This window comes from Athene noctua, chromosome 4, assembly GCF_965140245.1.
Source record: "Athene noctua chromosome 4, bAthNoc1.hap1.1, whole genome shotgun sequence".
Classification (NCBI taxonomy): domain Eukaryota; kingdom Metazoa; phylum Chordata; class Aves; order Strigiformes; family Strigidae; genus Athene; species Athene noctua.
Window position 1 is genome coordinate 49,381,805 of NC_134040.1, and position 24,102 is coordinate 49,405,906.

Below are 24,102 nucleotides of genomic sequence, written 5' to 3' on the forward strand. Positions count from 1 at the left end.
ACTTCATTTCCCAAAACCACCCTCAAAGAGTTGGAGTAAAAAATAAAATTCAACTAGCTGAAATATCACACTTTCATTTTATCATCAAACTCTATGCTAATATTCCCCTATCAGTGTCCTATTTATATTCACAGTCTTAAGATTTTGCTCATGGGAGTTCACCACTTTAACCTTTTGCGTAATTTCTAAAGATGCCAATCACATACCCAAAGGAGTTAAGGTCTGCAAGTTGTTCATCCCTCCCAAAGTAAGAGAAGAAACAATTAGAACACATAACTGCTTTAAGCAAGATGCATGTTATATGTCTTCTTATAAATTAATACTTAATGTGATCAGAAGGAACAACTCTGATGTTTTCTTGTATTGTTTATGATTACCATTTCATTTGAAACACATTTTTTTAAAGTTGAAAAGCACCTGTTGATGGGTTACACACATGAATGTACAACTTGTGCACACTCAGGCAATTTATTGAAATATATGGAAACTATACAGCTGCAACTTTCAGAGCTGTCTAGAGGGTTCAGGCACTGTGGTCTCATTCATTTCAAGAAGCTTGTGTCACTTTTCATTGGCTTTAGAAATTTCATCCTCTAAGAATGTATGTCACATGGAGCAGCTTAGGGTATAACAATATACAAGTGAGGGGGTTTTTCCATGTAACAGGAGCTGTGCTGAGGCATCCTGTGTGCTGGGAGGAAAGTCAGGGAAGATACTGGTTCTACTTCTAGGGACAAAACATGACGTTCAGCATAAAGAGATCCTTAGAAAGACCAACTGCTTTACGGTGCCCAATTGTACAGGGTCAAATCAAGCCCTGCAGAAGGTTTGTTCTTCCTTTCTTAATTATATTCCTTTTGTTTGGTTTCAGAGTCTTGAAATAAAGGGCAAGAAGCCTTCCTTGTCCATGCACTCGTGCTACAGAAATCTAATAGCTAGTTCTAAAGTGGTTTTCTTTCCTATCAAAAAAACAAATTATGTATTTACTACAGGTATGAATATCTTTCCCATTAGATACTAAGATAGGTGGATAAGCTATCCTTGATTGAGGACCTATTTTCTAGATTTCTCTGTCTTTTTTTTTTTTCTGTGAAATATTATTTTAGATAAAATTTTGAAGATCACTGATTTCTACTGGTTATTCCTCACCTGCAGCTACAAACTCATTTGTGTTATTGCAATTAATTACAGCAGATGTAATTACGGTGATACAAACACAGGATTATAAATTTTGGTTAGGGTTAGGCAGCAGGAGACAAGCTCCTCAGGGAAAAAATCTTGTTTTCATGTAAATGCTTATTAAAAATGAGAAGACAGTCCTTCATCTGCAGAAAACTAAAGGGGGAATACAAATTAATTACTTCTAAACTGCAAAAATAACATAATCTATGTTTCAATCAGGTACCAGCAGCTGTTATGGAAACCAGCCTATCCTTACAGCAAGAGGCAAAAACAAAAAACCAGCACTTATATGCTAAAGGGATCCTCTAATTTTATCTGGCTCAGCAAACTAAAAGCGATGATATAATTTCATAGATGTGCAAAACATACTATTCAAGGACATGGTTCTAGTGAAGAAAATGGTGATGCTGAGCAGGAAAATAACATTTTTCTTTTTCATCCACACTTCCTTTCCCTCCATATATGACATCTTCTCTTTTTCATCCTGTTTCCCTCAGTTTGTATCTCAGCCACAAATCCCAGTACCTTCCACACTCCTCCTTGGCCTGGGTCCAGAATATATAAGCTGCTGTCCTACACATAGGGTTGCCTGTAAAAAGTGTTACTCTAAGAGATGAGATCAGAGTCTCTCAAAAGGAATCTGGAGACAAGAATTATATATGGATGCAAATGTCACCTATTTCTGTTTGAGTCACTTCCATTAGTAGAAATTAAATCGCATGTAATGGGATTTAGGGAATTCTCCAATTCTTCAAGGTAAACTTTTGCTCAGCAGTTCCTAGAGGTAGACATTATTCTATGCTCCTCTTAAACCAGACATACATTGTAGAATATAATCTTTTGGCAGGGAGTAAGATTCTGCTCTCACAAGGCTGTAAATCCACCAAAATTCCACTACCACTAGAGAAACATAGTTGCAGAAGTTCAGATTACTAGGCAGGACAATAGTGCTTCATTACTTCACATGCCCATTTGAATTGGAAAAAAATGAGGTTAGCAGCACCTATTCATCATAGAATTATTAGGAAATTTCCCTCAAATGCTATTTGTTGTAGGTAAAATACCATGGAAGCATCACATTCCCAAAGGTCAATGAAGAACATCCTTTTCCCCAGAAGTAACCAGAACCCTGTACTTTTATTTAGTGGATGGACACCCTGGGGCACGTGGGGTGAAAAGCAACACCCTACAGCTGGTTTTTGACAACAAAACTCCAAAGATATTTACCATGTCTTGGCTGGTCCTTGATAATGGTGTAGGTTATCTCAGAGTCACGGGCACCGGGTAGCTTGGCGTGCAGAATTGTCTTGGAGATCTGCAGCATGCCTCCTTGGGGCACCCAGACCAGGGAATTTGTCACCAGCTGAGGACTTCTGTCATTCTGTATGCAGGGGGACAGCAGCAAAAGGCTTAACTGAATGTCAGCAATGCACTGATGGAAACAGATTTTCAAGTGAAAAGGCTCAAGCAGAGTATTCTGGAATTCCTTATGCATTCAACCCTGATTGTCTGCTTCAAGAAATGGTTGGGCATCCTTCACCTGTATCCCTTGGACCCAGTTCTCACCCTGTAGAACTGACCTTGTCCTCCAATATTTCTAAGTTCCTTTTGCTGACCTTAAACCTTCTCGAACTCAGTCTCCTTCCATAATTTAGCCTTTTACCACCATCCTCATTCTCTCCTTGCTTGACTTTTGACATGTCTTGACAGAATTTATCCCACGGCACAGTGGAAAATTCACTACTATCAACATCTGAAAAAAAGTACCCAGTCAACTATACTAGTTTGATTTCATCTACATTTTCTCTCATGTCTCCTTATTTTATTTCTAAAAATACACACAATTCAAGGGTACTTACAGAACAACAGCTTCTTATCCATTCAGAAGTATTTGTCTGTGGAACATCCACTATCTTTACACACATCTGTAACTGTTATCACCTCTCCACGAGCAAACCCAGATTCAAGACCAACCTCATGCTTTTCTACAAGATGGGGGAAAATTGAACTTAAGGGTATGCAAATGTTAATGATGAATTTTGGCAGAAACATGAACTGTGACAGTTTTCCATCCTTTGCTTGAACAGAAGTAGTTTAACATTCAGAAATTAGGTATACAAATTTCACTTAGGAACTACTGCACCAAATCCACATCACTTTTTTTGCTATGCTAGAACATATTCATAGAAAGACTTCTTGATCAAATACATTCTCTATGTGTGGGGACTTACAGCCATCTCTTAACCACTTTTGTAAAACTAAAGTCTGCCTGAGCATCTCTCAAAGTCTTTTGCTACTTGGTGGGTTTTCTAACCTTCAAATTATTCCTGCAGCTTTTTTTCCAAATGAATATTTATCCAATATTCATTCAAGCTTCTTGAAATATGGATGTCAGGACTGGATGCAGTAATAGTTTCACCATCATTTTCATATACTTCAGAAACACTACTCTGGCATTCAAGGATTATATTATTCCTTTTTGGCTCTAAATTACTTTGTAGGTCATGCTCTGTTAGACAGGCCACGAAAAATCCCCGTAACCGCTTCTATGACATGGTTCTGTCTTATAAGCCCAGTTGCTGTAAATGTGACTTCCCTTCTTGTTTTCTGCAGATTCACTTTGAAACTGGCTGCGTACTGCATAATCAGTCAAAACCCTGACTGCTCCACATAAGTGATCATCTTCCTCTTCATTTACTACTCCACATAATCATGTGTCACCCCAAGAACTGATAAATGACTCATTACTATGTTCTTCTGAATCTGTAAAAGAAACAGTAGAGACAGCTAAAAAGATGTTTGTGAAGAAATCACATGCAAGGATGACTTCCCATCTCCATTTTGATATGTCTGCTGCACAACTTTCACTTATTTCATCTGTACTGCACTCACTTTGCACAGTGTTAGTTTTTAAATGCCGCATGATCTTAGACTGTGTCAGGTCAAGAGTTTCCCAGCACAATGGTTGCTTTATTTTATTAAAGAACAGTGGAGAAGAAAACTAGACCCTGTGCCAGCCAAGAGAACCCTGCCAATGATAACTTTCCTCTGACCTTATTGATTTGCTCACATCATGACACATACAGGCCTAGCAAAGCATAACTCTGGAACAGGAAACAAACTAAAAAGGTCAGAAAGGTCCCTGAATTTATTGTATTAGGAGAGAAATGAGAGACTAGCCACACTTCAATGAATGACAGTCATGATGCACTGTTTGAAAAGATTTCTAAGTGAATGCTAATTAAACATAAGATGGTGATTTTGCTATAAACATGGAACCCTTTGGGGTTTTGGGTAAATAAATGATTGAATGTTCCTTCACTGGCCACATTAAACCAGTCCAGCATTTTGTAATACCATTTTCACTCGGCTTTGATGCTGCAATCCTGCTTGTTAATAAGAACACATTCATGAGACAGCTCTTTATGCTTGGTAATCTTTTTAAAAATATATTTAGCGACAAGCTATTGTCTTATCTGAGTACTCACCCTGTGTTCAGCAAAACAGCGAGAATCACATTAGATTTTTTTTTTACTGATACCTGAGGACACAGTTAGCAAACTGTGTGAATGAATTTCTAGTACAGGAAAAGTGTTTTCAGAAAGCCTGGGGAGGCTAACATGTTCCCTGGTCCATGCTTCAGTTATCTGTTCACAGGTAGGGCAAGATGCAGTGACTTGCAAGTATCTTGGAGATCTCCCTTAGCTGAATCTCCTCTAGAGGTCCAACACACCCCTAAAATGAACATCTTCTGGTTTTTTACTGCATTACCCCTAGCCCCTCAGAAAAGAAAGGCTTCTGTATCATGCTAGCAATGTGCGGATCACACATGGGTAGGTCTGACCTCCTCTGACTTACAGTACATAGCCTGCGATCATATTTTCTAGGGCATGAGCTCCTTATTTCCCATTGGAGCACCACTGGTGGTGCTCTGCCAAAAATGAAGCACCAGCAGGTCTCAAATTATCTTCACAGAAGCTGTAATTGTTAGAGAACATCAACAAAAATATACAGCAGTGCAAATCATTATTAAGAGCGCTCAAAATAGAGGCCAGCTGTTCAGACTGCAGTATGTCAAACGAAGTGTTTGGATGGGGGCAAATAGGGAAAGCAGGCTGTTAGCAACCAAAGGGACTAAAAAAAGCACCTTGGAGAAAACAAGGCACACCTGTTGTGAAGAAACAGAACCTTCTAATTCATAATAATTGGAAGGATATGTTGTCCTTCATTTATGTTTCCACACTTCCACTGCAGTGCTGCTATGGATTAATGCCTGAGAATTATACTGTCTGAGCCCACTGAACAGGAATCCTAGAAATGCCCTTTCACACCAGGACTTACTATATAAAACCATCCAGCAGCACATTATAACAAGTTCTGAGTACTCAGATAAATAACATGGTTAAAAAACCACACCTTGAACTCCCACACCTCCAGCCAGGGTCCTGACAGGCTCTTCAGCAATCTCTGGATGCAAACCAAGGGAAAAAAAGTAAGTGTCTTTGCATGAGTGTCTTAACAGCACCTTTTCAGAAACAAACTCTGCCTACATTTCAGCTCCCAAGGCTACTACTCCACAAAGATGATAATTAGGATGAGGCTGGAGCTGGGTATCTGCCAGCTCTACCCTCATAGTAAAAGCTGCTCTGCTCTCACCTCTGTCACCATCTTCGTTCCTCTCTGTAGCTAAGTGCTGCACAGAGAGACTTGAAAAGATAATGAGAGACAAGGGAACACAAAATCAGCTACTAAAAGAAACTATACTCAGCAATTCACCCTCACTGGCATTTACAAGAACCTGCTTAATCAATAGCAAAAAAAAAAAAAAAAGAAGTGTTACAAACAACATCGAGTGGTGTCCAAGCATTTTTGTAGTCCTCCTGACCTTACACAGGTTCCTTAAGGCCACATAAGTGATCTGGGTAAAGAAGCCACACGCAGAGTTGCTCTTATTCCAGGAGTCTAAACTGAGTACCAGCCTTGAAAGCAACCCCTTTTTCAATCACAGACCGATGTGTGAGTCATGTCATTAATTATCATTAATTACTACTGCAGCTTTAGGAGCACCTGCAGGGTCCAAATGGGATCAGTCCCTCCTTGTGCTAACTACACAGACACACGTAGCGTTTGTAAACCTTACTTAAAATTTTCATGCCCAAGTTCCTGTGAAAGACATCTAATACAGCAGAGAAGAGGACAAAAGAGGCGTAATATCATCTCCTCCTAACTCCTTTTCATGGAGTGGAAGCACTCAAAGTTTGTGTAATTCTCAGATCCATACATAAAAAGACTGCAAACCGTGGACTTCTGACAGCTCTATTTTTCATTACTCTTTCACATTAACTAAGGGATAAGGACATTTTCAGCTTTTTTTCCCTTCTGCTTTATTACAATACCACAATACCAGAACTGAAATGCTTGCAAGTACTTCAGAAACTTTATTTTTTTCAAGGCTCCACCACACATACTGTATGTATTTCATGCCTTGTTTGGCTGGGATTTGTTTCATAAACAAATGGAAAAGCACCACTGTTTCTAACTTTGCTGCTGTAATCTCTATGAAATTTAATACGAAGTGACCCTTCATGTCCAAATACAGAAGAGACTATGAACTGCAACAAAACAAGAAACAAAATTTAAAATACTTAATAATTTCTGAATTTAGGTATCTGTGCCCTGTCCTTAGGGAAATTATCAAATAGAAAGATGCATTGAGTGAGATTTCCGTGGAGCAATACTGAGTGAACAGCAGAGATCCTGATCTTAGGAGAAACCACCACCATCAAAGTACCAGTGATAGACCTTACTAACCAAGTAGTTTAGTTCATGCGCAGTCCTTTTGTGTCTCCATTGCACGCCCATCAGCCTGGTAACTCATTTGCCTATCTCATCAGCCTTCTCTCCCCACCATCCACTCATTCTCTAAATTCATTGTCCTTACCAGTGCAAAACTGTCACCTGCAACTCCAGAAAATATTTTTATCAAATAACTATGGACTTTGAATTGCCAAAGCTGCACAATTTTAGCTGAACCATTCCTGTTGCAAACCAAAAATTCAGGTGACCTCCAAAACTCAATCAATCCACTACTTTCTCCTGTCTCTGACCACTGCCTGTCAGTAATGCAAGACTAGTGACACCTCAGGGACACAGTGATACTTCTCCTGGCTTCTAATTTGCCTGTGAGGGTTTATGTCACAGCCCATACCTTGGGAGCAATCTTAATGTGGAACAGGATGTTCTGGAAGTGGTAGCCATCGTTCACTTGCAGAAGAACTGCATCATCCCGCGTGTCAGAGCCATCGTGAGCGTAACGCAGCAGTCCGCTGGCAAGGTCATCCAGGTGGAATATCTGGACGGCAGAAGCTGAGTCCCCAGGAGGTTTGATCAGCTGCCCGTGATGTGGAGGCTCTAAAACCATCAGCACAACATCCTGAGGGTTGTCATTGTCTCTCACACCAAGCAACAGTTCGGTTATAGTTCCAGTTTCCCCTTTGTGGACAAGGAGGGCTTCATTTCTTAACACATATGGGGCCTGAAACACAAAAGCAGCTCTTAGGTGTTTGCTAAACCATAGAAATTTGATCATGATCAAAGACTGGAATGAAAAATGTGGGGTTGAGGAAATCAGCTCACTTCATCCCTGAAAACCTCCTATTTCTAAGCAGCAGAGAATCTCTCTGCACTTTCCCTCCCAGCAGGCAGATCTAAGAATATTTAGCAATTTGGACTGATTTAGTTATATTAAAATGAGATTCTCATGCCACGGCAAGCTTAGGAAAGGAAAAAATCTTAGGACATTTATACAGAAAGCAATTAAGTTATCAGCTAGAGCCTCTATTCACTTTGCTGTCTGCATGGATAAGAGACAAAGGACATAGCTTTGCTTTATTACAGTCCATGGAAAGTCAAATGGAAACATAGACCCCAACTATTTTGGAAGGTCTACATGTTACGGGTACATTGGCAGGCCTGACTGGAATGCAAGCACCTGAGATGTTGACAATTTATGTATGTGGAAAATGAGTTCAGGGTGGGTTGGGGATGGAGACACACCATACTCTCCCAGTGTATAACCTACAGCTTTGATATCTTAGACATCTTTCAGAGCACTGATGCTTGAGAATAAGACCCACTACAACCTGTGTGCCCATGTTATCTGCAGAGAGGGGAAAAAAGGAAACAAGCAAGAAGGCCATGGGAGAAGAAAGAATAACCTACACAGGATACTAATAGCAGTAAGCCAAACTGAGAGGAAGAAACTTGAATCAATGTCTCCAAGTAGAAATGAGGCAATCAACTAATACTGAAGGATGTGCTTTTGCTTGTCTTGAACTGATAAAGTTCATCTCAAAGACAGCAAAACTGGGTATCAGCATATTTCTTTTTTCTTTTTTTTTTTTTTCCAAAAACTCCACACAGCCTTATTCATCCTAGAACAAAGATCAGCTAGAGTCCACATTTCTGCTGGTTTAAATTAGTTCTCTAGTTATGCATCGTCAAGGAAGTTTAAACCTGCAGTCTCTATTGATCCCAATAAACATTATTTGCCATCAGTAATACATTGCCTCAGGAGGGAGGTGATCCTGCAGAGACAAAGTCAAAGCCCTGGAAACATTCATTAGAGCTAACTGCCGCCATTTCACCTGTGTACAACTTATCAGGGTTATTAAGGATTGGCAGGCAAAATGCCTATTATTAAACTTCAATTATGTATTCTGGAGCAGTGATTGCAGCTCTTTCTTAGGTGAACGTCCCACTGAGGTAAACAAGAGATTAGACTGAGCAAAGATTTCAGCACCAGCCAAAATCAATATACACACAACAGGATCAAAATCCACAGTTTGTCTTACACTAAAGGACAAACTAGAACACTTCTAATTTCCAAAAGTTATGGAATGACTAGTATGGACTAGAATTATTAAAAGCAACAAAGTACAATTAAAAAAGAATTGTAATTCGTAACTCTGAAGCCACCACCTCTCTAGGATCTGGGAAAAAAACCAAGCAGTGCAAAGTCTCAACGTTGTCAGAGAACCACAGAAATGATGCATTTCAGGAGGAGTTGTTTCCTATAAGGCACACTAAATACATTAAACCAGAGACTGCCCACAGGCCTCCAGCATGGTATGTAGCAAGCAAGACAGCAGCTCACCATGGTTTTGAGCTGTTGGCTACATTCCTACTGTGAAGCATGGAATAGCAACAGCACCTTCAGACACAAGCCCCTCTGCCACTGCAACGGTTAAAAGAAATGCATTTCTTAAATTACTCATTGTGAAGATGGATGCTGAGTCAGGCTTGTAGGCAGGAAGGAGTCAGCACTAAAAGAGAAAGGATGATAGCCTGATTTCCAGTTACAGTTTTATCAAGCCATTTAATGCCCCTCTGAGGATGTAAATGATCTTTAAGAGTAGCAGACTCTCATTTGCACTTTAAAGTCTGTTTATACTGCTAGAATATGCCAAGTAGCCACAACAACTTCAGTTCAAGTAAAGCTATCTGATCAAGCTTTCAACCGGACAGTTCAACTATGGAAAAAGCTCAGTGCAAGCTGAAAAGTCTCTTCGGAAACCTGGACCCTGTTAAAGTGAGTCCATGGGGTGAATTCACTGCCAGCATGATCAGCAGCAAGAGGGCCAGGCAGCTCCAGCACATCCACTGCCCTAGCAGCAGCATCAGAGGAACACCCACAGCTGGAGTGAGAATCAAAGCCTACCCAGAGGGATGTGGTGATATGACCTGCTGATAGGCTGAGCTTGTCACATGTAGCTAGGCTGGGCTTGAACAGCTCTTCTTTCTGTAGTGCTGTGCCCTCTCCCTTAATGTGTATCTCACACACCTCTTCATACCATGCCTTTTAGAGAGCCCACACTTGAACAGGAGCCACAAATGTACTGCCTGTATACTATCTCTTGGGTGAGGCCCCTCCATAACATGCTACAGACTTTAAATAACAATAATATGACACTTCACAGTACCATCAACTTGCCTAGAAGTGGTGAGCAGTTTAAGAGACACACTTTAAATAGCTCATGCTGATTTAATTCCCAGCTGTCCTAGAATAGAGAATTTAAGTAAATGCTCTTGACTGTTAAAGCTTCCCTACCATAGAGATCAATCATCGTTCAATTGCCCTGCAGTAAGAGACTGAACTAGACCATCTGCAGATCCAAAGTATAATTTAAACAGTAGGGACTCCCTAGCCCTCACTGATAATTGCTCTATGATTGTACAGCTACAGTTCCACACATAAGCAAAATTACATGGGCCAGCTTCTTCAGTCACTTACCTCAAGTCCAGTTCTTCCACATAACTCTTGGTTGCCTCTCAACTAAATGAGAGTTGAGACTAATTTGCCTGACCTGAACTCCAGTTCAAGTTCTGCACAGCTCCTTTGCTATCACTGCAAGAAACCAGAGTTCCAATAGTACAAAATTTGTGGTTGTTTCCAAGCTTTGTTACATTACCTGTGTTGAAAATGCTTGAATGTTGACCACCTCGGGATGGGAGAAGAACTGTTGATCGCTGACCTTCAAGGAAAACTGTCCTTTCCTAAACAAGTCCCCAACAAACCAAAATACAGGATAATATAAATTAATGAAGTGCTCTTTCAGGACTTAATAATGATAAAAATAGTATATATTGAGTAAAAATTGCTAGCTTAGTGATAGAAGCTTTGGCTCAAGTTTTTTTAATTATGTTTTTATAGTGTTTGTTTCTGAAGATTCATAACAGTCACAACATGTAATAAACCACCTTTAACTAGGCAATAATATACCCTCATTTCCCTTTAACTAATGTTACCCACACAGGATGGCATCTCCAAGATAAAGTACTGATTCTAAATGTCAGCTATGCACTGCCAAAGAAAAATGTCACTTATATGGCTTTGGAACAGAAGTTCCCACTTTTTAGCATTTTTGCTTCCTATTTACTTTTCAATAATGCCACCCAATAACCTTGAACAAAAAGTAGTCATGTTTCTCAAGACAAGATCCTGATATTTCACTGTGACTACGAGGCAGACCAAAAAAAAAAAAAAAAGCACGATACAGAAACACAATTATTGAAAACAATGGATGAACTGGATGAACTGGATTAAATTGAAACACAGTTATTGAAAACAATGGATCAAATGGATGCCCTGATATATACAGGCAGAAATTTAGAACCATTCCATGGTGATGTAAATCAAGTGTGAAATTTGGCAGGATGACTGCCTTATGGCCTGGCAGCAGGAAAAACCTGCTTCCTTGCAACATGCTTGCAGTGTGAGCATTGCCAGCTACTAATCACCCTTAATTATCCCAGGACACTAACAGAGCTCACACTGCAGGCAAAGAAGTAATGGCTGAATATGGATTATGCCGCAGAGCATAGTGGTGCTATTATCTGAGCATCTTCCTGACAATATCAAGAAATTGTGATAAAAAACGGACTAATATGCCAGTTTTAAACCCACAGCAGAGTATCCTAAAGATGAGACAGACTCCTGCACTCCAAAGCACAACAGATTTGGTAGCTGCATCTTAGTGACTTCTTATATTGTAAACAGAGAAGTTTTGCACCACATTTATACTGTGGTACAGTATAAGTACATTGGTAATTTATTTAACAGCAGTGAGAAGTGTGCTTCACTGTAAGGACACTTCCAAGGAACAAGGAAATACTTGTTCTCAGGTAACATCAATTTTTTTTAAGCCAAGAGCTCTGAAAAAAGTTTCAACCCAGGCACCTGGATTTCTCTTTGCTGTGCACAAAGTGGACTCTCTTCTCCTTCACATCCTGGCAGCTGAAGTGGTCGCCTTTGCTCAGCTGCACCTCTTTTCCATTCACCACCATCACTAGCCTGCCATTGGAGGGAGTGCTGTCAATATGGAACAAGAGCTGTCCTGTGTCACCAGCCAGATCACGCACACCCAGTAAGGAGAGGTCTAGGGGCTTTACCCCACCAATTCCTACTGTGAGGATACTGTTCACATGGAAGCTCAAAGGATGCTTGCTGCCTAAAAAAGAAGGGAAAATTGCAGCCATGGGCTGATGTTAGTATCTTGCCTGTCCCTACCATCTTTTGGATAACAGACGAGACCCTTGTAACACCCTGTTCATTACTGACCTAGGTGAACAACCATCATCCCAAGAAGAACTGCAAATCCATCCCAAACCCCACCATGATTTTGAGAGGCTTGGGCAAGTCACTTCGCATCTTGAGTTCCCCATCACAAAACTCAAAGCCAACATACACTGGCCTGCCCTGCAGATAGACTAGTAAATCTTCACTTAGAACAAAGAAAAGTAAGTACTACAGCTGGTTTAGTAAGGAATTTCCTCCAAGATATATTTTTCATTTGTTTTACGTTGATGATAAATGATGCTGCAATTGGGAAGACGTGCCTCCATACCTAATTAGGTAACTTCACTTAGAAAACCACATACATGAACGTTTTCTGAAACAAAAAAGTTGGAGAAAAATAGCTGCCAACTTTTAACAGTCAACATGAAACTGCACAAAACTGAGTTCCAAAAATGCCACTGAATGAACACTACTTCTGGCCTTAAAATCTGCTGAAAGCCTTCTAGCTCAGCTGCTTCATCATGACAGACACTCACCTTCTTCACACTCTCTGGTCCACATGTTGCTGTAAAAACCCTGGCCACAGGCAGCAACACAAAGCTTATTCTTCAGAAACGTGGTGCTGTCACAGAGGTGGCACAGGCTGTCACTGTCACACTCCAGGCATCCAGGTGGACAAGCTGAATCGGATGGAAAGCAGAACCCCATTGAGACACTGCAGAAACAATGCAGCCACTGGTGCGCAGAGCTGTCCCCAGAGGTCAGAACAGAAACACCTCTGCTATTTCTGTCTTACCTACCTGACAAAAATAATCAAAAAGAAGGGGCAAAGAGTTGAGATAAAGGAGTAGTATAAGAAATTCCTTCCTCATTTGATCACTGTTTCACACTGACTATAGAGAATCTGAGATGATCTTCCAAATGGAAAAAACATGGTTTTAAGTAACTGTTATACCAATTTGGAAAAAAATACTACAAATACACATTCAAGTCCTTGTTAACACACAAATACAACTGAAACCTTTCTAAAAATGTGGGTTTAATACCTGGTTTTTTATATACAGTGTGTGCACACATATTATCAGCCATCTACACCAAATCTCACTCCTCCCAAATTAGGCACATCTAAATGCTGATGTAGACAGTTATCTAATTCTCAAGTTGACTGCATCACCTCAACAGCAAGCTTAACACAGCATCCAAGCACTTCCTCTTCACCCCAGCCTTGGAGAGAAAAAGCAGTGCACACAACACAGACTGCAACCCTAGTCCCTCTCCACCACACCACCTTTGCTTTTCTTACCTGTGCACTTTCCCTGTGCATGGTCTGCATAATATCGCTTTCCACATTTGTGAACACAGTGAGCATCCAAGAGGAGAAACGGGGCTTCACAAAGGCTGCACTCATCTGGTTGGCGACACTGAAGGCAGTGTTGATCACACCCTAAAAGTCATATGTAAAGAATTCAGCTCAACACTGCTTTCAACTGCTTCCTAGACTGTGCTGTAATACTCTGCAGGAACCACAGCTCTATTGCATGTGTGTGCTGGAGGGCAGTGAGAGATCTGAAGCTAGAGTGTGCCTTCTGAATGCAAGACGTGCATAAATTGGAGACAAGCAGGTAAACATGTTGGCAGCAGTGACTAGAAGTAACGCTCAAGAAGAACTCACTCTGGCATGTGTCTGATTCCTTGTAGAAAGCTGCAGGGCACTGTTCCACACAAGCTCCTTCATGGAGAATGTAACCCTCCATACACTGAAGGCAGTCGGTCCTCTGTGGACCTTTACAAGCATTACAGCTCCAGTCACACTCTGGAAGAAAAAAAAGTTAATGCAGGGCAGCTCTTTCTGGGGTGCTCACCCTATACAAGTGCTTAGCACTTGGGGTCTACAAACTAGGGGAATATAAGCCCCAAGAACAAAAAGCACAGTAAAAACTGTTAAAGAGGTACTGAAAAAAAAAAAAAAAGAGAAAGCATTATTTGTACTGAGTGATTTATTACAACTCAAAGATATTGGGGGGGGTTTTCCGCTCTTGGGCTTTAACATATTCTAACTACATCAAATTTGAGCAGGCTTGGCTCTTGTTCAGCCCTCAGACCTGCTAACACTGGCACAGTTTTGTCACCCATAAAGCCTGACTTTATTCCATAAGTAGCAATGTTTCTTTTCTGCCAACACCAAGTTTGTTGCTCATTAGCAATTATCCACCCCGTTGCATCAGTCTCATGCTTTCAAATGACTCTGACCAAAATCAATTGAAATTGTTGTGCCTCACAGTACAAATGTCCCTCTGGAAAGACCAGTAGCCAGAAACAGCTGGGTTCAGATCTGTCTTCATATGCCCTTGTACTATCTTCTCTTTGTCTTCAGCAGTGTCCCAACCATACACAAGTGTCTAAAGACTACTCAGGCTGCCAACACTACTGTTTGTTTCTTGGTGGCTCTTATAGGGTCCGTATCAGCAATTAATGACAGACACACCTGATTGATGAAACAGACAGATGGACAAAACTAAGAAGGGGGGAAACAAGGACTCACTGAAGTGAGCTGAACTACCTCAGTCCGTGCTGCATGTCCAAGACAAAGCCAGGACAAGAGAGAGTCCTGACTCATTCCAACACCCTAAATACCAGATAATGTCATCTCTCTGAAGAACCACAATGTTAAGGGAACAGATGCTACTCAGTTAAGTTACGTTCAGGTACTGAGCGAGCCAGCTGGGAATGAACGCTGAACAACAAGTCATTTGTATTATATCCTGGTCTTAGTGGTGTTAGCTGCAATAAAGCCATGTTATCCTCACTTATTTTCTGTATGGAACACTTTTCTTGGGAGTTCTGGAAATTTTTCAAGTCATGTGTCTTAAATCACTGCAAACTGTTGTTTCTGCAGCCATTCAGTGATGCAGTATTTAATAAGACAGAGAGGAGCAGTTAAGTACACAAGGTCCTATAAGCCCCCTAAGAAAGATTTAGCCGGGTAAGCTCACTCGTTATTCAGCTGACCCATGACTAAACGAATTGCTGGACCTGACCCTTGAAAAGTTTGTTGGCTCACTTACTAAATCATTTACAAGAGAAGGATTTGCAATAATCTTGTTTCACTGAAAGGCTGAAGTATGTCACAGCAGACTGCTGAAAAAGTGAAAAAACCTTGAAAGTAGTCTTTTGCTGAACAACTCCCTCCCCTACGCACTTTTTAAAGCAGGCCACTGCTTTAAATACACTGCAATGTAACTGATTCTTAGCCAAGGCACTTGCAATTTTTCTTCTTTTTTCTTTAAACCAGCAATTTATTTTTCACCTCTGCAAGTCTTGCTGGAAAAATCCAGATAATACTGCTGAGCACAGCTCTCATACTGGCATTCTCCAAACAACAGGACCTTAGCTGGATCTCTGCAAGACGTACAGCCGGCAGCCGATTCACAGCTCAGGCACTGGCTGTTGCAAGCTGTGGGAAGACAAAGACAAAGAAAATAACTGTAATTGCTGATGCACCAGCCAACTGTACAAGTAAAAATGGTATTATCTTGTAGCCTCAGCTACTCCTATTGTCCTCTTTGAGAGGTACCTGTGGAGACTTCAGAGTTTTTGCTTCTTATGATCCTTTTCACAGCCTCCAAAACGTAAAAAAGACTCCTTCCATTTGGAACAGACTGTCTCCCCATACTGCTTCTTACTTTCCTCTAGACAGGCCAGGGTAAAACACTGACCTTGAAGTCAAATCCCCAAATAAAAGCTTTTTTTGTCTCTATTTTTCTTATTTTCTTTAAGCTACCTGCATTTCATATGATTTCAAATTTAACTCATAAATGCACAGTTCTGGAGAACATAATAGACTACTACAATCCAGTTAGCAAACCTTGGTGGGACCAAAGGCCCATTTCATTTCACTTAATGTTTCCACCTTTTTATCTGCATAGAGTGTGAAACTTTGGAGCTGTAGGGAGCAAATAAAGATGTCACGAAAAAATAATTCAGGTATTTACTGAATCTGGAATCAAAGTCCAAAGGTTCAGAATATTTCAACTCATGTCTTTGATGTCCAGGGTCTAAACATCTCAGGAGGCTGCACTAACAGCCAAGTGTACTCAGTGCTGAAGTGCGTAAGACTGAATAGCAATGTGCTATGAAAAACCAAAAAATATTTCCTAACCCTTTGCCTATGCACTGAAAAGCTTGCTCTGATTCTGGTGAGATGAAACTTTACAAAAATAATATGCAGAAAACTCATGGAGGGTCACATGTCTGCTTTATATAAACAACTAACTGCCCTGCTAGCAAGTACAATGATGGCGTACGCAAAAGGGACTGCTATATTCCCAGGCAACTACCCCTGAGTTGCTAAATCCATACGGAGTCAGAATCTTTGACCAACCTCAATTCTGTACTTACGATAAATCAGAAAAAAGCTCTGAAAACACAGCCCCATGCAGGGGTCAACCTCCATTTAAACAATTTTCATTACTTCCAAGTTGTAGTTTTTCAGCAGCCTGGGACAGTTTATATCTACACGGCTTATCAGCTGTACTTCACTTGAAAACGCACAAGTGACACTTGGAATGACAAAAATCCAATGCACCAACTCACTTTGCCTTGGGCCTCCTGCCACAAGGATTACATACACTTCTTAAAAAGCCAATTGCAATAAGGAGATTAGTGTAGTTGAATTTGCTTGCAAAAATCTATTTGCATTTGAACTACCGAACCAAATTCAGGAAAGGTGCAGTGCTCAGGAACATTCCACTTCTACCATTATGTCCTGAGGGAGGAGCTATCCATAGGAAAGTTTTCACTAGAAAAGGGCATTTTAATCAGGAAGGGAGATATTCTGGTGTAGTTAGCAATAAGAGAATCCATACTGCAGGAGAGAACAATGAATATCTCGTAGAGTTTGTAGGAAACTAGCCAGGACAGTAAGAATCCCATGATTTGTTTTTTCAATTCATATTTTTTATTAAATTCCTTTTTTCATTATTATTAAATTGCCTTTTTTTCTGTCAATGGAAGAATGGTACAAAGTCTTCCACCTATTTCTTTGAACTTATGCAAGGTGTCTCCATTTCTGCTGATAAAATGGAAATAATAGTTTCAGGAGAACCATATATTTCAACAAAAGGGAGGTAAAGTTGACAGCCATATCAGCTTCCTCCTATAGGACCTCATCAGTAAAGAAATTGTGTCTAGATAGGATGACACTGATACCTATAATCAAATGCAGTGCAACAGAGTTATTTTATCATAAATCAGGATAATTTAAATCAGGGTTATGCAGGACTTAACAAATCTGAGTGTTCAGGTTCACAGCAACGAAACCAGTTAAACATTCACTTATTTTTAGGTTGTGTGTATTATAGTGGGTCAATTCAAGCAGGAGTTTTTCATATTTTTTGTCTCTGGGCCCTATCATTTTGCATTTTGGAACATCAAGCCCAATAATTCTGTGAGGAATAACCCAACTGATGTCAGAGCCAGAGTGAACACAGAATAATAAAGCTTAAGAGAAGCCCTGAGTGATTCATAATGGGATAGCAGGACTAGGATAAAACATTACTGGACTTAACACCAGATCAATCGCATCAGATCATTAGGAGGTAAAAATATCACAGCTCAAGTCAGGGGCTGGTACCTACCAAGCTGTACCTTGTTTCTACTGAGGTTTCACAGGTGGAATCACTTCTGTCAACTCACATTGAAATTTTAGTCACTTGAAATCTTTCTTTTCCCGGAAAGAGGAACAGTAAGCGAAGGAGCAAGAACAGACATGTTGGTGAATACACTTTGGAAAGGAGAGATGGCTTGGAGAGAGACACTCACGTTTGCAGGTCTGCCTGTCGTCCCTGTAGTATCCTGGGGAACAGGCTGGCACACACATGCTGGTGTGGGAGAGAACCAGGCTGGTGTTGCAGGAAGAGCACGAAAAAGGACCCGCACTGGTGCAGGTTTTACATGAGGGGTGACACCCTGCACGGACAAGAAGAAGAAGTGTTTGTGTTCAAGGAAAAGTAAATCTTTGAGCAAGTTTCACAAGGTTCAGCAGAAGCACTCTCAGAGACTAAGCATGGTGATACTGAATACCAGAAGTTACTACTAAGTCTAAGAATGGTGCACACCGCACAGGAGAAAAACCACTGCCAACTCAGCTTGTGAAAGATGGATTAAGTGGTTTATTTGTGCTCTGTGTGCCATGCACTCTAGCTCTCTCCTCTCCTTTCTCTCTCTTTTTACCCATTCTTCTTCTCTTCAACCTTCAGGATCCAGCCAAGACCTGTCTATCAGAGAAGATCAGAATAGGGCAAGCATATATTGGTACCTTCTGCTCATGCTTTCTCTGAACTATTATCAGGTCAGACCCTCCTTTGTCTGTATAGAATCTTCCCACAGGAACCACCAAATGCTTTTCTGACAGCTCTGCACCTCCCTGAAGTTTTACACCAACCCCTTCATCAGGAGTTGCACAGCTGCTACCTGCTGCAAAAAGCAACACTGAGAACAGTCAATCTCTATGTGGCCTCTCTTTCACTCATTACTTTGTAGGCCTCCATCATATTTCCTCTCTCTTAAGGTCTCCTGGTCTTCAGGTTGAAGCACTGTGGTCTGATCAGCTGCTCACTGTACAGAAGCCTTTCATTCCCCACCTTTAGCCCTGCTGCCCCTCCCTTCTGAGATGGGCAGAAGTGCTCACAGCACACAGCTCCTTTAGACAGTGCCAGAATGAATTCTTCTATTTCACTTTCCTTTTGTACTACCATTTAACGTTTGATTTGGCTTTTTTCAACATTACTCAACACTGGGATGCCATTTTCACAGGCTGATTGATCATTACTTCAAGGTCACGGCAAGGATGCCATCATTCTGTGTGTGAAGTTAGAACCGGGTATCCCCGTGTGCACCATTATATCTGCCAATACCAAACTTACACCTCTTGCTTTACTGCCCGAATAGTCTTACAAGATCCTTCTGCAATTCTTCATAGCCAGTAATCCCACTGACTGCCTCAAGTAAGGAAGTACATTACCATCTTTTTCTTTCCCTGCATTTTTGAAGAGATGCTTTTATGCCACCGCTCTTGTTTTCTTTCCCTATTTCCATTCCATCCCCTCATCTCCCACTACTTGCGCTTCTTAGTCTGATTGAAGAGATTTAAAATACCACAGTGGATGAAGCCAATGTATCCTATTAATTTCTCCAAAGGGGGTACACAGTCACAAAATTATTAATCTATTTTATTTCTTGATAGGTCTTTATCTAAAGATTGATGCTATCATTACCCTTATCAGGCCAAATTAATCACGAGTGAAGTGGGCAAAGAAATCAGAGGAGTGACTGCATTACGCTGTGATGGACATCTTCAAAGCTAGCACAAAATGTAATATGCGCTTTGACACAGTCTGAATAATGTAAAACTTCTTTTAAATGAAACCTTTATACGAAAGGGAAGAAATGTTATCCCTAGGCTTAAATTTCCAGGAAGGCAAAATATCTCTCTCAGGGGTCTTTCCAATTAAATGACACAGAGTATATTTCACACTTCTGTAAGATTTCATTTGTCAAAAACAGGTAAATAAACAAACAGCTCCTGGAGTGCTTGAGAGAATCCTTAAAACATTAACCATCAGTTGTTAAGACTGGTTTAGGAAATGCCACTTTCTGCAAAAGGAGCATCTACATTATAAATGCTTATATCTTTCTGTTAAAATAAACTGCAATACCCTTTGCTCAGTATAAGACACACTGGGCCTTAACATGTCTCTGTTGGTCATATAACAAGAAAAGCAATCTACTCCCTTCCACGAGTCCAAGAAATACAAAGCAGTTCAGACGATGCTCAGAATATGAAACCAACTCAGCAACAAAAACTGGAGGAGATCCAGGGATAGGTGAAGGCATAGGAGGCTAGAGAATAAAATGTGCTATCAGTGCAGCTTCACCCACGCAGCTGGAGCACTACATCCGTCATGCCAGCCTAAAAGGCTGATGAAATTGGTTTTTTGTTTTAGATGCCAATATGAATGATCGGCTTTTGGACCATTACTGTAGCAAGACAAGTCTCAATGAGAGACCATAGCTAGGATGATGTTCCATGCCACGCTGCAAACTTCCTGAGAAGCTGCTACCAGCTAGAATTCTGCCTTCTGTGAGCAGAAGTTGCACAGCCCTTTGAAGCACATATACAGAAAGTATTTTCAAGTGTTAGCATCCCAGAACTGTACTTGCACCACACAAATTGGAGACTTGGTGACAAGCACGTGAAGAGCCTCTGTTTGAAGTTATCCTTTCTTGTGCTTAAGAAGCCCATCTCTTCCTCAGAGTGATCTAAGGGCACTTATCCTACACAGAACACAGTGTACTGTCATCCTATTCTCTGTGCCACCATCTTTGAGAGATGGGATTTACCAGAGAGAAAAACTCACCCTCACCTCCTCACAAGCATACTGCTGTCTGGTACATATTACAGTTATTAATGGTATTGTAACAGTGGGCTAGGTTCCAGTAGCCTCAGAATGTGCTCAGGACAGTACAGCACTGTCTGCCTCGAAGAACTCACAGTCTGAAAGCAGACACAGATTATGGGGAGCAAGGAGAGAGTGCAAGGAGCCAGCTGGCAGAGTTATTAGCCAGGAAGGACATCTCTAGCTCCCAGGGCAGTGTCCTGTCAGCTGGACAAAGCTTCTCTACTAAATAGGAACCACTTCATGGAACATCTTGCAAGGATCCAGGTGGTCCCTTGCGGCTACTTGAGGCATCTGCAGGGAATACTCACTTTTGCAGGCACCATTCTCTGCATAGTATCCCACTGGGCAGTCAGGAACGCAGTGATCCCCCAGGAGAAAGTGACGGGCATTCTGGCACTTCAGGCAGATGCTGCCGGTGTCCCGCAGGTTGGCCACACACTGACGGCACAATGGGTGGCAGTCTAAAGGAAGCAGGGAATAATGGATACTGTGATCACAGATGGACAAAACTGCCAAGGGAAAACACATTGCTGAGAACTCAAGGAAGACATTAGGGATGTAGCTTTCAGAGCCCGTTCCTGCTATCCGGTGCACAAGGGCTGGGATAAGGTGCTAAACATTGCACTTCCAGATGTCTGCAAGAGAGATGACCAGAATCTACTTCATTCAAGGAGCTTCTTTGCTCCTTTCCTCTTGGCCCCATTCTCATCTTGTGCTCTTCCTGAGCATCATAACATTTTCACTTTTCCTCAGCAACAACATTCCTCACATTTCTCTTGCCTCATTCAAGCATACTCTTTCTCATCCTTAAGTGAGCTTGGGAAAGCTTTGTAGAAAGCCAGTTCAAGAAAGCTCTTTGCTTTTCCCAAACCTGTCTCTGATTTTAGGTGCGTCTACTTACAGGTTTATCTTTAACAGACTATGCTGGCAGCTGTAGGCATTCACCTCCCTCTGCTCCCACCACTGAAAAACAAAAAGCACAACCTGTACAGCTGCATGACCTTCTCCCGTAATTCTTACTGTTCAGATTTTCCCACACGAATGAGACATCCGTACCCTGAAGAGGACACTGCAGACCTCAAAGCCAAGCCAAGAGCGGCATTTAGAGTTGCGTGACAGTGCCTCAATACCTTTTCCTTTATTCCTTGTTCCCCAACAGCACATAAGCTTGTGCCTCCTGACCTCTGTCTGAACTTAGGCGCTTCAAAAGGTTTTACAACAAGCCTTTTGTATGCACAACAGTGCAGTGTAAGGCAACCTGGAAGCCAAATTAATCCTCATTATGGTAATTCAGAAAATTATAAAGGAAATGACGACTGTCTTGAAAGAAATGTAATAATGAGGCTTGATTTGAGTACCTGGCCTCTTGTCAGATTTCTACTGAAGGTTCAACTTTCTGTCTTTTGTCTCTTGTGACAGCACTACTACAGATTGTCAGGCAATCTAATTTTACAAGCTGAAGACAGGCTCACATCAGAGTCTGGGGGAATTCTGCATCCATACCTGCAAGAATGTAATAGTGACTGGAGTCTAACACTAGCCTGACTTCTCCTGTATATTACACATAAATGATTTTTACCAAACACTAGTGGAAAAGCACAGATGCAGCTCAGAAATTAATGCAATTCTGACTGCATGAAGGGATTCAAGGTCCTTAAAGCACTGCCTCCTTCACCTCCTGACTTTACAGGGTATATAATCTATCTAGTTTCTGCCCCATACTCTCAACCTTGAAGATGGGAAATTAACAGCCGGAGGGGAGGTAAAGGTTTATGTGAGAAGAAATATTATACTTAAGACAGTGACCCTGTCGGTTCTCAATCCATCACAGTCAGAACAGTGGTAAGAAAAGAAAAGCAACACATAAGGACATGCTCCCAAACTCAGCGACAAGCCTCAAAACCTCCTTAGATGGGTTACAGTTTACAGGGATTGTTGTACAGCAGCTTCTGACTGCACAGGAGAACTCAGTACCCAAGACATCATCCCATCAATCTTCACAGCCAAAGATCCTAAACCTGCACTGACATCAGAGTGAAAGATCTGCTATCTACCTGTAGACTCACTGAAGCCAGAAAGGATCACACGCAGCTCACCGTATAGAGTGAGGACTAAGATATCATCCACAAGGTCCTGAGAACCATATGTATACACAGGGCTGGAGGTGGGGTGAAGAGTTTTATGCATTTATATTCACTAAATGAACAGAAACCCAATTAGTTTCTCGTGCTTCCATGTTTACCTGGTAATATGTTTACTCCCCTTATTGTTAAAATAATACTCCTCCAGTTTAATCTCTTGCCAGAACCACTGGTCTACATTAGAAAGCTTTGGCTAGATATAATAAGTAACCAAACTCACTGAGTATGGTCAATAGGTTCCATAAACTGAGCATAAAAATGAGACTGAGAAAACGTAGGGTGTCCAAATAACCAGTATCTACTGTAAATAACTGGACTCTCCCAAACTAACATGTAAAAACCTAAGTATCTACAAAACTAGGTGCTGTGGCAGTACAGTTTTGTTTGCTCCTATGTATTGAAAGAGTTCTTCTCAGCTACTTTTTTTAGGATAAATCATCCCCATCTCCCTCTTGTTTCTTTGTAAGCCTAGAGATCAAAGAGCACATAACATCAGATAAAAAACCAGAACGGATGCTCATGGTGAATTTGAGGGATATTGGGGAACTAGCGAGACAGTAAAGGAACAACTGAAGTGCTTTGCTTTGGAAAAGATTATTTAAATTTTTCACAGCAGGCTCCCTTTGAAGCGAGGACAAACAGAAGCAGACTGTTTGCTTTATGCTTCTCAATAATACCGCGCAGCCATATTTTTTTCTTGCTTCTGCCTTCTCCCTGTGAATCCTCACTCCAGCTCAGCTAGCAGGGAAGTTACTGCCTGCAGGCTTTGAGTTTTTAGAGACTTCACATCCAGTGTTTGTTGCAGGTCAGTGCAACACAGTTACTTAATTCCCTTAGACTTCTTCCAGTATCCAAATGGGATTCTTCACAGCAGCATGTCACCACCTTGCTCATGGTCCCAATGCCTCCTTATTCATCTTTTTGAGACTACTGACGTGCCTCCTGCTGTCCAAACAAAACTTTTTCCCACTACCCTTTCAGCAGGCTCTAATTTGTTCCTTGTCAATTCACCTCTATGCAAAAAAAAACCCAAACAGCAAAGCACCTTACCTTTCACTGATCTTCCTATAAAGCAACATTCATTACAAAGTATAATATAATTATTTATACAGATTTCCATTTCCAGAGTTACTTTACTTCCACAGCCTCTTTAGCTTTTAGCAAGCAAAGAAAGCAAAGAAAATAGTGCCATTCCTATAAGGAAAGTATCTATTATATATTGTTCCCTTGCCTGTCAAGACAA

General features: G+C 41.1%; 1 protein-coding gene across 5 annotated transcripts in view; it reads right to left on the reverse strand.

Moving 5' to 3' along the window:
* The window catches only part of FRAS1 (Fraser extracellular matrix complex subunit 1), a 177,290-nt gene that overhangs the window by 49,537 nt on the left and 103,651 nt on the right, over window positions 1-24,102 (reverse strand). For all 5 annotated transcript variants that reach the window (XR_012633576.1, XM_074905273.1, XM_074905270.1 and 2 more), the window contains 10 exons: window positions 21,027-21,179; window positions 18,080-18,226; window positions 15,567-15,713; window positions 13,932-14,072; window positions 13,563-13,703; window positions 12,796-12,939; window positions 11,921-12,191; window positions 10,653-10,737; window positions 7,391-7,717; window positions 2,410-2,563 (listed from right to left, as the gene is read on the reverse strand). Coding sequence is in view for 4 of the 5 variants with exons in the window: in XM_074905273.1 (XP_074761374.1) it covers window positions 2,410-2,563; window positions 7,391-7,717; window positions 10,653-10,737; window positions 11,921-12,191; window positions 12,796-12,939; window positions 13,563-13,703; window positions 13,932-14,072; window positions 15,567-15,713; window positions 18,080-18,226; window positions 21,027-21,179 (1,710 nt within the window). In the remaining variant the exon portion in view is untranslated. The remainder of the gene's footprint in view (window positions 1-2,409; window positions 2,564-7,390; window positions 7,718-10,652; window positions 10,738-11,920; window positions 12,192-12,795; window positions 12,940-13,562; window positions 13,704-13,931; window positions 14,073-15,566; window positions 15,714-18,079; window positions 18,227-21,026; window positions 21,180-24,102) is intronic.